The 12,073-nt window shown below is 39.4% G+C and overlaps 1 protein-coding gene across 2 annotated transcripts in view; it reads right to left on the reverse strand.

Moving 5' to 3' along the window:
* Positions 1 to 12,073, reverse strand: part of LOC108714456 (beta-1,3-galactosyltransferase 2) — a 37,828-nt gene continuing 25,755 nt past the window's right edge. The window contains exons 1-2 of one of the 2 annotated variants that reach the window (XM_041590637.1): positions 2,167 to 2,946; positions 1 to 1,411 (exon numbers count right to left, since the gene is read on the reverse strand). In XM_041590637.1, the coding sequence (XP_041446571.1) occupies positions 146 to 1,312 (1,167 nt within the window). In that variant the 5' untranslated portion in view covers positions 1,313 to 1,411; positions 2,167 to 2,946 and the 3' untranslated portion in view covers positions 1 to 145. Of the gene's footprint in view, positions 1,412 to 2,166; positions 2,947 to 12,073 lie in introns of those variants that run through there. The other variant, XM_041590636.1, reaches the window with a different exon arrangement.

Genomic DNA, 12,073 nt, shown 5'->3' on the forward strand with positions numbered 1-12,073 from the left:
TGTAATAGGCTAAACATATCAAAATATGCAAAAATAAATCTCTTTATGTCTTATTTGGCAAATAACATTTCACTCGCAAGTGCATCTCGCTGAAGAGAAAAGGCTGCTCCACAGACAGTACCACAACACTGATCAGAGCAGTTCTTCACTTGTGAGTTTTGCTACAGGCATGCTTGTTTTGCTGCAACTGATTCCAGTATTTCAATAATTCTGTAGGCTGGAACTGATGGGAGGTGACTATTTGGTTATACACACAATCAGAATAATAAACCCTCCAAATATTAAAATCAGATTCTTTGGGTGGGGGCACTGGCTTTATACCTAATTTCGCAAGACAAACACCAATGTATACATCCTCTAAATGCAATCGTGGGATACTTAAGGAGACTTTATATATCTTCTCTGCTAGGTCTCCAGAGAAAACATAACCAGTTCCAGAACAAAAAGGGGGATACAGATCTCCGGGGTAAAGTTCTTGGGACATGTACCATTTGCTCTTTTTATTACGATTGGGTGCATACCCTTTCATGAAATATCCTGTGAAATAATTTGTCTGCGGCGCTATTTCTGGCTTCAGAAGGCCATATATTAAATGTTCAGTGTTCACAAACATATCACTGTCTGTTTTCATGACATATGCAACTTTTGGACAAAAAGTGGTTATCCAGTGCATTCCCATCAGGGTTTTAACTGTCAGATTGTTGTAGGTGTCTAAATAATTCTGTTGGATGATGTCATGATATTGGCTGCTTTCATTTATAATAGTCTGGTCGGTTGTGCCTGTTCCTTTAGCATCTCTGCCAAGCAAAAACAAAGTAACAATCTGAATTCCTGGGAAAAGGTCTTCCTTTCCCCAAGTTTGCCTTATAGCTTCACGAGCATTAAGCTGTTGTGGTTCCACTGAGATTAGCAGAAGGAGGAATGGGGTGCTTTTCTGGCATTTCTTAGCCTCGTTAATTATATAACCATAATGTGGTGTATTCTGAGATGCCCCATTAGACGTAATTTCCACAGTAGGCAATCTTCGATATTGGACCTTTCTGTGATTGGATTGATTGTTCTTTGAGCGTGAGACAACCAACTTCTGGAACACCTTTGGTATTGATTCACTTACCTTTGACTGGAAACTATAAGTATTATCCACCTCAACGATTCCTCTGTATATTATCTGCCTCGGAAGCCATCGATTATTATTAAACAAAAGAAACATAAAAAACAGAAGGAACAGTAATACAAAGCAGTGGAACAAGAAGCGATTGGTATGCCAGTTCCACCCGAGAGGGAAGCAGTGACGTCTTCTCCAGGATGACATGCTAATACTGTCCAGATCTGAAGTGCACACAAATATTTATTCCTAGGCTTCCTTTAGTTATAATCCACGCAGCACTTGCCTTATTCGCAATCTCTCTGCCTGAAAAATAGAAACATTATTATGTTTTTTCAAGGTGCTTCTAACACATAAGGATTAACTTTTGCAATTTTGGGCAGGGATAGTTGCCTCATTTGGGGCGATGGCACACACAGGGTGAGCTTTTTGTCACTGCAGTGTAGCTTGGTGGGCAGGGGACTTAATGCTCAATCACCTCTGCTTTCATTTAAATAGAAATTGCCAGAGGGTGCAGCAATAGATATAATTCCCTGCCATGAAAGTGCACCGGGCCATTCCCATTCAAATAAATGGAGGTGACTCAAACAACCAAGATAGACTCAATTAATGTATTAAGCATGTAGTGGGGAAGGGGTAACTAACAATTTAACAACCAGTTTGCTAATGGGAGGTTAACTTGAATAATTGAATGCCAAAAATCATCTTTTTGATTTCATAAATAACTACTATTTGGCACTGCGTTATTCTTTAGATATGCTTATTTATTATCATTAAACCACTGTCTGCTGGCAGGTAGGAACTATCAAGCATGTAGTTCTTTCACGCTGGCAGACAAGGATTTGAAGTTCTAGGGGAAAAGGAGCTGTGTTTTTTGCCACATACTTGAATGCACTTCACTGGCATCTCTAGCACTGCCCACACACTTTCTGCTGTGTAATTCTGCTGCTGTAGCCGTCTTGCCTGCAGTCCTCTGCCTGTCTGTCTAACTTATTTGTGCAAAACCACCAGTTTAGAAAGTAAACAAACACACACTTTATAGAAAGAAACTGTAGTATTACCTCTGGAAATTCCTCTGGAAATACAAGCAAAATGCCAGTCGCTACACATGCCTGTACACTGCCCCCTTACAGTCTCAAGGCACCGATTAGCTGGTTGCCTGTTGTCTGACATAAATATGCTTTTGTAAATATCTGAATGCTTAAATCCACTTCCCCAATCATATTTGCATCCCTTCCCCCATCTGGCCCTAACCCCATCCCTGAGATAATGAATCATTTCACTATCCACTGCACAAAAAAAAACGCTATTCCCTGTGTCGCCATTCCAATCTTCAGTAATGTTACTGACAGCCAGTAGAAATCAGGTCACATTTTCATGGATCAGTAAGAAAAAAACAAGATCTGTAAAAACATGACACTGCCCTGGCACCAATTCCACACATCAACAATGTTCCCATTCGTATCAGGACATTCATGCTGATATTAAAGGACTAATGCTCACTAATTGTTTCCACTGACTTATACTTAGTGCAAGGGAGTTTCTTATGCTAATGTAGGAACTAGTTCCCACTAATAATATGCCTGGAGAATTTAATCATCAGCCATGTCTTATGGCACAAGCCTCCCCCTGGCTTTTTATAAGCAGGTGGGGTTACAACACGGAATGTTGAACGTAATAAGGAATGTGATGGCAAAGCAGCATATGAATAAAGAGGGCTAGACATAAAGAGAGCACACCATTTCCCACACCAGGGACAATGTGCCCCGACATGTTTGATATGCTCAGGTTAATATAAAATAATGATACTGGATTGATGAAAAAATAAATTCAGATTTAGGGGTGTTAAGATCCAGAGGCTAGGGAGAGGCTAAAAAAGACAGCAAAGCATATGCTCTTCCTGCTGTTTTATGGATTGGGTGTGGTCCAGTAAGTTTTAGTTATGCCAGTGTTCAGACGAGTGCACAGATTGGCACACAGCTAAATAAATTCGCTTTAGAAAGTTGATACTTGTGATCCTATCCCATAAAACCAAATTTATTTCGTAGGTTCCATACATTGGCATATAAACTACCAATCCAGTCATGTGAGGCCAACGTGGTACCTAATATATGTAAGGCAGTTTTAGATGCTATACGTATATCTCTAGTGGTCCCTTAGGTGGAACAGCCTGGATCTCAGAAAGCAGTGAGTTTTAATTGGTTTGGGTAGGGCAGATTGTGAGACATGTATTAGTAGCTACCATTTAGCTTCAAACTTGAGTTATCATTCATAGGAAAGCCAGTTGGTTGTTTATTGGATTTCATTCAGAGGATGCTGGCACAATTTATTTTTCAATCTTGTTTAAAGCACATAATAATAAAATAATAAGCCAATATCACTTAATAAACACCGAAAACCCTGCCCATGTAAAATGGCTGTAATAATAGGATCCCTAAAACAATAAAGATCTATTATACTCCTCAACCTTCCCTATAATTTGGGCCAGTTTAAATGATATGTGAAAATCCTGTTAGTTTTTTAGTTGGTGTCTACTGGGGCATCTAGAGGATTTTCATATGGGAATATTGGCTGCTGCATTCTACAAATGTTTACTTTTCCTCTACTAAAAAAACCCGGAAATGATACAAGAAAGAGTCAGTTGCAGTGATCAGCAGTTTTATGTTTATGCTATTGCTTAATTTCATATTTTAAACAGTCCATTCCAACTTCTAGTCTGGTGTATCATTCTAGACACATATGGACACCCCCTGATTTTATAGGAGTTAAGAAATGTTCTTGTTCCTATCTTTTCATCATTTTCACATGTTAATAGCTCCATGAAGGGAGTAGGCAGAGATTTATATTTGTTTTGTATAACCTTCTGTATATGGCATTCATGCACTATAAGGGCACCCAAGAAAGGATTCACCATGTACTCCAGCCAAGGCCAATCTGTTGTGGCATTCCAATTTCATGGTGTTGGTATGTTGACTTATGCCCCAAGCCCTGCTTTCCATATATAAACATATACACATATCCATGTGTATATGTTTATATATGGAAATTATTGATAAACCCAGCAACATATCTGTCATTAATATCAGTTTAATCAATGTACAGTATAAATGTACTGAACAGTATAATGTCCACATGTGTTGATAAACTTTTATGTTGAAAAGAAAGTTAAGAAAAAAAAAAACTAAGGCATGGAACATGTTACCCAGAATGCTTGGGTCCTGGGGTTTTCTGGATAAGGGATTGTTCAGTAATTTGGATCCCTACACCTTGGGGCAGATTTACATAGGGGCGAATATCGAGGGTTAAATAGTACCATCGAACGAATAGTACGATCGAACGAAAAATCATTCGATCGAATGATTAAAACCTTTGATTCGAAGGATTTTAATCCATCGATCAAACGATTTTTCTTCGACCAAAAAAACAATAGAAAGCCTATGGGGACCTTCCCCATCGGCTAACATCTTTCGATTCAAAGTCGAAGGTCGAAGTAGCCAATTCGATGGCCGAAGTAGCCAAAAAAATCATTTGAAATTCGAAGTTTTTTTTATTCTATTCCTTCACTCGAGCTAAGTAAATGGGCCCCCAAAAGTCTACTAAAAAAATATGAATTACACCCAATAAGATTGCTTTGCCTCCAATTAGATCCTAGTTGGGACCAAGTGCAAAGTACTGTTTTATTATGACAGAGAAAAAAGGAATAATTTTTTAAAAATTTTAATCATTTGGATAAAATGGAGTCTATTGGAGATGGACTTCTCATAATTTGGAGCTTTCTGGATAACAGTTTTTCAGATAATGGATTCCATACCTGTAAGTAATTGTGTGAATTTTTTAAGACGCATTCCTTAAAGGAACAAAAACTGGGTAAAAAGATAGGCTGTGTGAAATAAAAATGTTTCTAATACAGTTAGTTTGGATCATAATGCATCCGATACGAGTAGTCGGATTGGGGGGCGCATAAAAGCACAGATGCGGCCACAATCCAACGGGATTTTTTAACCTGCTCGATTGAGATCTGGCCGACTTTCTGCCAGATATCGATCGGGGGAAGCCCGCCGGATGGCCCCACACACGGGACGCCGATTCGGTCTGTCGGCAGCTTTTATCGGCCCGTGTATGGGGGCCTTTAGTTAGTCAGTGATCTGAAGGAGGGCCACATGGGACAGAACTGTTCTGTTAGTTTGCTCTTTATCCTTAGCATCACTGCCGATTCTGTAGAAGGAGCCGCCTGAGGCTCCTGCAATGCCGCCCCCCCTCGTCGGCTTACCTGTCAGGAGGGGAGGCAGGAACACTAGTGCAGAGAGCGCAATTAATAGTACAGCCGAATTTCCAGTTGGAAAACCGGAAATTTGGCTCTTAAAGGTACCGGAGCAGCTTTTTGTCGCCCCTGGAAACCTCTCTGGCGCTGCCGCCTGAGGCGAGTGTCTCAGCTCGCCTCATTGGCGGAGTGTCCCTGCTTAGCATACAGGTCAGATTCAGTCCCATATGCCCATGTTCAAGTCACTGATTGGTTAGTGAGCAAGATTGAGAGCTAACTTACTATATTGAAAACATTTTTTTATTTCCCACAGCCTGTCTATTTACCCAGTATTGTTTTACACTGAACAATAACTTTAAGGGTTTCCTTCCATGGCCTGAGCCATTGCAGCCTCTCCCCACTCAGACACACCTGTAAACACAAAAAGAGAACAATCCCCATTCAGAGCCCAAATTGTATGTGTGTACAGCAACATGGGGAACAGTGTTCCCTATTTTCTCTTCATTGTCTTGTAGGCATGATACCATTGCCTCAGTTAAAACTGCTGTTTATCTGTAAATAAGATGAAACAAATCCATATATTTCTTTGTTTGAAGGTCATGCCAAGGAATCCAATTCTTGCTAGTCCTCCTGCTGAATTCTACTGCATAAGCATGCAAGGCCTAATGGGTATGGTTGTATTTATAGCTTTTTTCATCTGACCTGTAACAATGGAAAATGCCAACCCCCCCTGTAATGACTAAACCAACATTCAGTATCTACAGAGTTATTTTTCCATGTAAATTAGGTAGCGAACCCTTCTGTACAAAGCAAAGTGTTTTTTCCAGAAAGAGATAAACACATTTAAGCAAAATATACTACAACACTAAAATTAACAAAATATTTTTTTTGTTTTAAATCAATCCATGGAAACACACAGCAACTATTTTTAAATCTTTAGGGATAATATAATAAATAATCTTAAATTTGCTACTTGTTTGGTGACCCATAGCTACCAGTCAGCAGTTACCATTTACTCGCCAGCTGAAAGCTGAATACATGGTGTTTTAAAAAGCACATTGATAGCTAGGGTCATTGACATTCGAAGTCTAAAATGTCTAAAACTGACAATAATTTAATAGAAACCACAATAAACAGAATATAAATGTAATTGTAAAAGTGCTCAGATGACCAAATGAATACGTTTACATCAATTCATTTTGGAGGGCTTAGATATTATGGAGGAATGTAATGTGTTTCATTTAAATTGTTTGCAAACAAATGCAGTATATGTAGTAAAATGTCACAATTGCAAAGCATTTTTTGCTCCAAAATATTTAATGAAATACCAGAGCATGTAACATTCGCCAGTGAATTATTTTACATGAGAGCAGCGTTAAAATGTTATTTTAAACATTGCTTGCGATTTTAATTATAAAAGGCACTAAGATTGTCCAGGAACAGTAACCCATAGCAAACAATCAGCAGGTATTATTTACTTGTTGCCTGTTTATAAGCAAACAGCTTATGGTTGCTATGGGTTACTGCTACTGGGCAAACTGTGTGCCTTTTATTACATATGGAGGTTACTACATTCAGAGTCGGACTGGGGGGCCCAGGGCCCACCGGGGCTGCTGCCTCAGGGCTTCCCCCCATTCCGCCGCCTCCGGCTTCCCCTCTGGCCCTGCCGGCTGCTGCTGCCATGTGTGTGGGCTGTAACTAGGGGTAGGCAGAAGAAGCAGCTGCCTAGGACGCAGTAATGTCGCTGGGCTGCTACCTACCTAAAACTATCTTCTGCCTACCCCTAGTCCATACCTCTGTCCTACTTTTTCCCTCTTAACACCCTACCCTCACATTGTTCTCCCTTTCTCCCCTCCATTGCTGTCCCCTCCCTCCTTCACTCACCCCTCCCTCTCCATCCGTCTCTTCTCTCTCCGTCGCTCGCGCATGCCGGGGGGACTTGCCGGCCAGGGGGTGGGGCTAGCCGGCCGAGTTGCCTAGGGGGCCCGGCCCTGCTATAATGAAATGCCCAAATCATAAATGAAGCACACTGATCTCAGGTTCCCGTGGGGTATTATAAAACTATATATATATATATATATATATATATATATATATATATATATATATATATATATATATATATATATATATATAAAGCTTTAATAAACTGGTAGGAAACATAGTTGGATGTAATAAGTCTAAATTCAAAGCCACTAGATTAATCTGACAGCAAAAGAAACCGCACATATTTTTTCTATTTTTTTCACAGTAATTTAAGAATTATTATACGCACAAGAACATATAACACACGTTTTAAACCCAAATTAGGGTTGATCTTCATATATGCAAATACCTTACAGTTAGGGTTGCCACCTATTCTGGGAAAAAATAAAAACCGGGCTTACTATATATTTATCTTTTTTTCCCTATTTCTAATATTGGGATCAGCCATCATTTTTACCGGCCAGGCCGGTAAAACAGCGGCCATGTGGCAACCCTACTTACAGGGTAGTTCACCTGTAACTATTCTCAATAAATTTGCAACTTGTCTTCAATTTTCATATTGTTTTAATTATGTGTTATCTTTCAAATAGGGTTCACTGAGCCTAGCACTCAAAAACTATTGCTCTCTCTTCATTCAAGTGACTGCCTGGTTGCTAGGTTATCTTGGAGCCTAGCAACCAGATAGCGGCTGAAAAAAAGTTATTTAATTATAAACCCAAAAAAATGAAAACCAACTTCAAATTGTCTCAAAATATCTAGTTTTAGTTAATCTAAAGGTGAACGCCCCTTAACATTTCTTTTGAGCTTTGTCATAGAAAGAGATTTTTAGATAGAAAGGACAGAAAATTGTGGTTGAACACTGGAACATAGCAGGAATGTAACCAGCATTTTAGCAAATGAATGAGTCCACTTTAAAGACAATGTTACATTACATTACATTAGGAATATGTTATTTTAGGAAACTCAGGAAATGGGACATATTAATACAAGCCATATTTCAGGAAACAGGAAAAACTGTGCCGTATTGTTTTAAAATATGATTTACTCCTTGGCTTTGGGTTTGGCACGCAGAAGAAAGAAAACATTGATTTACGAAGGCTCCGTCAGAATTTCAAAGTAAAGTGTTCCTCTCATTAGAAACACCCTCTATAATTTCATGACCATTTAATTAGTCTAAGTAGCAGATGGTAAACTACAGAAAGGGACAAAGTGGCTCATCTTAATGTTGTACCCTTGAGACACTGCTCAGAAATAAAGTCTATAGTAACTGAGCTCCAGGATTTAGTTGTAACAGTTAAAAGACATTGAGATTGCATCACCACTGGTGCATGAACACTGCATAGCCGTGGAGCAGTTTTGGCATCCAAATAAAGTCCTTGACCATATTTCTCTTTTACTCTGCTACTAGTTGGTCATATAGACTTTTTGAATGAGCTCTCAGAATAACCCCTGATATCTGTGACAGATGTTGCTGTGTAAAAAAACCCTACCTAGGCAGGCTGATTTATACAGAAGAGAAGTATAAGTGAAGTATAAGCTCACTTTTTCAAGAGAATTGTGATGAATTTTCTCCTGGCAAAAAATTCTCTGTAAAAATTCACCAGTAGGGAAAAGTTCTTCAGAGAACTTTAGATGAATTTTCGTCATGGTGAAAAGTAGCATGGAAAGGGCAATGTTCATTGTGATTAGGGCACACTCTAAAATTTGGGGAGATTTAGTCGCCCGGTGACAAAGCGCCTCTTCTTCGAGTGACTAATCTCCCACAGAAGCACTCGGAGTGCTTCGTTTTCCAAAGTCGCCAGAAACTTCGGAAACCAAAGCAATTCAAGTGCCATCCCGTCGGCGATTTAAATTCTAGCCGGCAGAAAGGCAATTCGGGGAGATTAGTTGTCCGAAGAAGAAGCGATTTATTGATGGGGAACTAATCTCTCGAAATAATATATAAAATGGGAGTTAACCAGCCTAAACCTGGTGAAATAGATTTTAGCGAAAAGGGTAGCGTTCGCACAATGATAAATTAAGGAATTTTCACTAGAGAATTTTCGCTGGTCGAAAATCCACTGGTGGAATGGTGCGAAAGTTCTCTAGCACTAAGGGGTTTCACATGTGGATTTGTTTTGACATTTAGTATATAGTTGTGGTGAATTGTCTTTTTGGCAAATTTTCTCTAAACATGCCCTTTAATAATGTGCCCCATAGTTTCCTCAAGAGACTTAAATAGTTACAATTGTATCTTTGCTTACCTTAAATTGTTACAAATGGGTCTAAGTGCAACTGCCAAGTATTCTGAGCTTTCTGCCAAAAGCCTCTTATTTAATTACATTTCAGAAACAGTGTATCTTTTTCTGGCATTAGTGCAGGAGATGAAAGAGAAAATTGAGGCATTTTAGTTAGCTGTCAAAATCAGGACTGTCCAGTGAAAAATGGTACAGGGAGGTAGGATATTGCCCTGTAATAAAGGGGGTTGTTCATGTTTCAATTAACTTTCAGTTTGCAATTTCAAAATTCTGGTTGCTAGGGTCCAAATTACACTAGCAACCATGAATTGATTTGAATAAGAGAGTGGAATATGAATAGGAGAGGCCTGAATAGAAAGATGAGTAATAAAAAGTAGCAATTACAATAAATGTGTAGCCTTACAGAGCATATAAAAAATATATTTAAAATATAAATAATGAAGACCAATTAAAAAGTTGCTTAAAATTGGCCATTCTTTAACATGGTAAAAGTTAACTTAAGGATGAACCCCCCTTTAAGCTAAAAATTGATTTGGGTTTGTCAAATGCAGCAATGAATATCTGCTTGGGTATTTACTAGATTATGTAAAGGGAGACAGGAGCTGATCTTTGTCCATCGTTATGAGATGCTGATTCTTTCCAGGGCACCCGAGTGCTGCGCAGTACGAGTAAACAACTACTTTCACTTGACAGCAGAAGCAGAAGTTCAAAGACTCAGAGAGCAAGCTGGTATTCTGAGCCACGGGTGGGGTAACAAATGCCTTCCCTTCTGATCACTGCTTATAACAGCTGCTCCCAAGATAGCATGAAGGAGAATGTGAAATACAGAACAGCTGTGAAAACTCCGCCATATTGTTTAGTTTTGAGATAGATGTAGTGACTGGTTTATATCCTCCCTAAATATTTAGAAATGTTTATGCAGGAAGTGGAGGCATATAAAGTCTGTGGGATGTATAAACAAAAGAATAAAATAGTAATAAGGCTTCTTTGCAGTTTGCAAACGATATCAGGCTTAAATGTGTTCCTTAGCATTGCTTTCCAATAGGGGCCAGAAACAGTGAGTCCTCCTGTAATTCCCAAATATGGGGTTGAATCATTTGGGACTGAGAGAGTCGCCTCTATTTATAGCATTACAGGAATGGGAATTGTTATCCAGAATGCACTGGACCTGGGGTTTTCTGGATAATACAGTAGATCTTTCATACCATAAGTCATGTAACTATTAAATAAACCCAATTGGCTGGTTTTGCTTCCAATAAGGGTTAATTATATCTTAGCTTGGATCAAATACAAGGTACTGTTTTATTATTACAGAGAAAAATATATATATTTTTTTATAAAAATTGGATTATTTGGATACAATCAGGGTCGGATTGGAGCACTGGAGGCCCACCGGGGCTACAACATGAAGGGCCCTCCTTCAAGGGGCCCCCTTCCAAATTCTAAGCCCATGCCACCTGCCGTGTGCACGTGCAAACACACCATGCTGCGTGCAGGGTCGGACTGGCCCGATGGGCCCCGGCCCTCATGGGCCCCCCCCGGGCCACACCCCTCTCCTGATCTCCTGGCCCTGAAAAAAAAAACATTTGCAGGGGGCCCTGGACAGACTGCGTGCATGCATGAACGCGGCACAAGATCTTTTCTTTAGGGGGCAGCCGATCGGGGGAGCAGGTCTGGGCCAGTGGGGGCCCGTGAGGATGGATAAAATAGTCTATGTGAGAGAGCTTTCCGGTACATCAGAGCTTTCTGGATAAGGGGTTTACTGATAATGGATCCCATACCTGTATAATTAAAATAATAACAAACATACCAGAATAAAAATGGATGTAAGTGAATGGGACGTATAGGGTCAGTATGTCACATAAAGACGGTTGCTAAAATGTCATGATTTTACATTAGAAATACCGTTAGATAAGAGAACCTCCAGCAAAAGTGGACAAGACCAATTGCAATTTTGCAAGCAAACTGAAACTAGATCTACAATCATATAGTTAATGGCTTAGTAAAAACAACAGTCCATCAAGTTCAACTATTGTCTTTTTTTAACCCAAAAAACCTATGCATCTAGAAAACTATGTTTCCAGGAACCCACATGCAGTGGCAGCCTTGGCCTGTAGCCAAATTCATTGTAATGAAGTGGTGTCAGAAAGTATGTCTTGTCTGCTTTGTGCTGTATCCATTTAGTTTAGCCTTTGAGTAGCCCTCTACTCTCTAATTAGGGACTGCAGTTATATTATGAGGGCTGATATACTTCTAAATAAATCTTATTGAGAAGTTCAGATTTGTTTCCCTAGGTAATCACCAGATCTGGACACACTGATAATGCTCAAAAAGAAGATAAGGTTTATTGGTAAGGTGCGCCAAACTGCAGATTAGTAATACAGCAATCACACAGGTCCGTTAATCACATACGTATTTGATGGTTATCATTTATTGGTTTTTGATACACAACGTCATCTGTTAAGGAGCAGATGTCCAGACACT

The sequence above is a fragment of the Xenopus laevis genome, chromosome 4L (genome assembly GCF_017654675.1).
Source record: "Xenopus laevis strain J_2021 chromosome 4L, Xenopus_laevis_v10.1, whole genome shotgun sequence".
NCBI lineage: Eukaryota > Metazoa > Chordata > Amphibia > Anura > Pipidae > Xenopus > Xenopus laevis.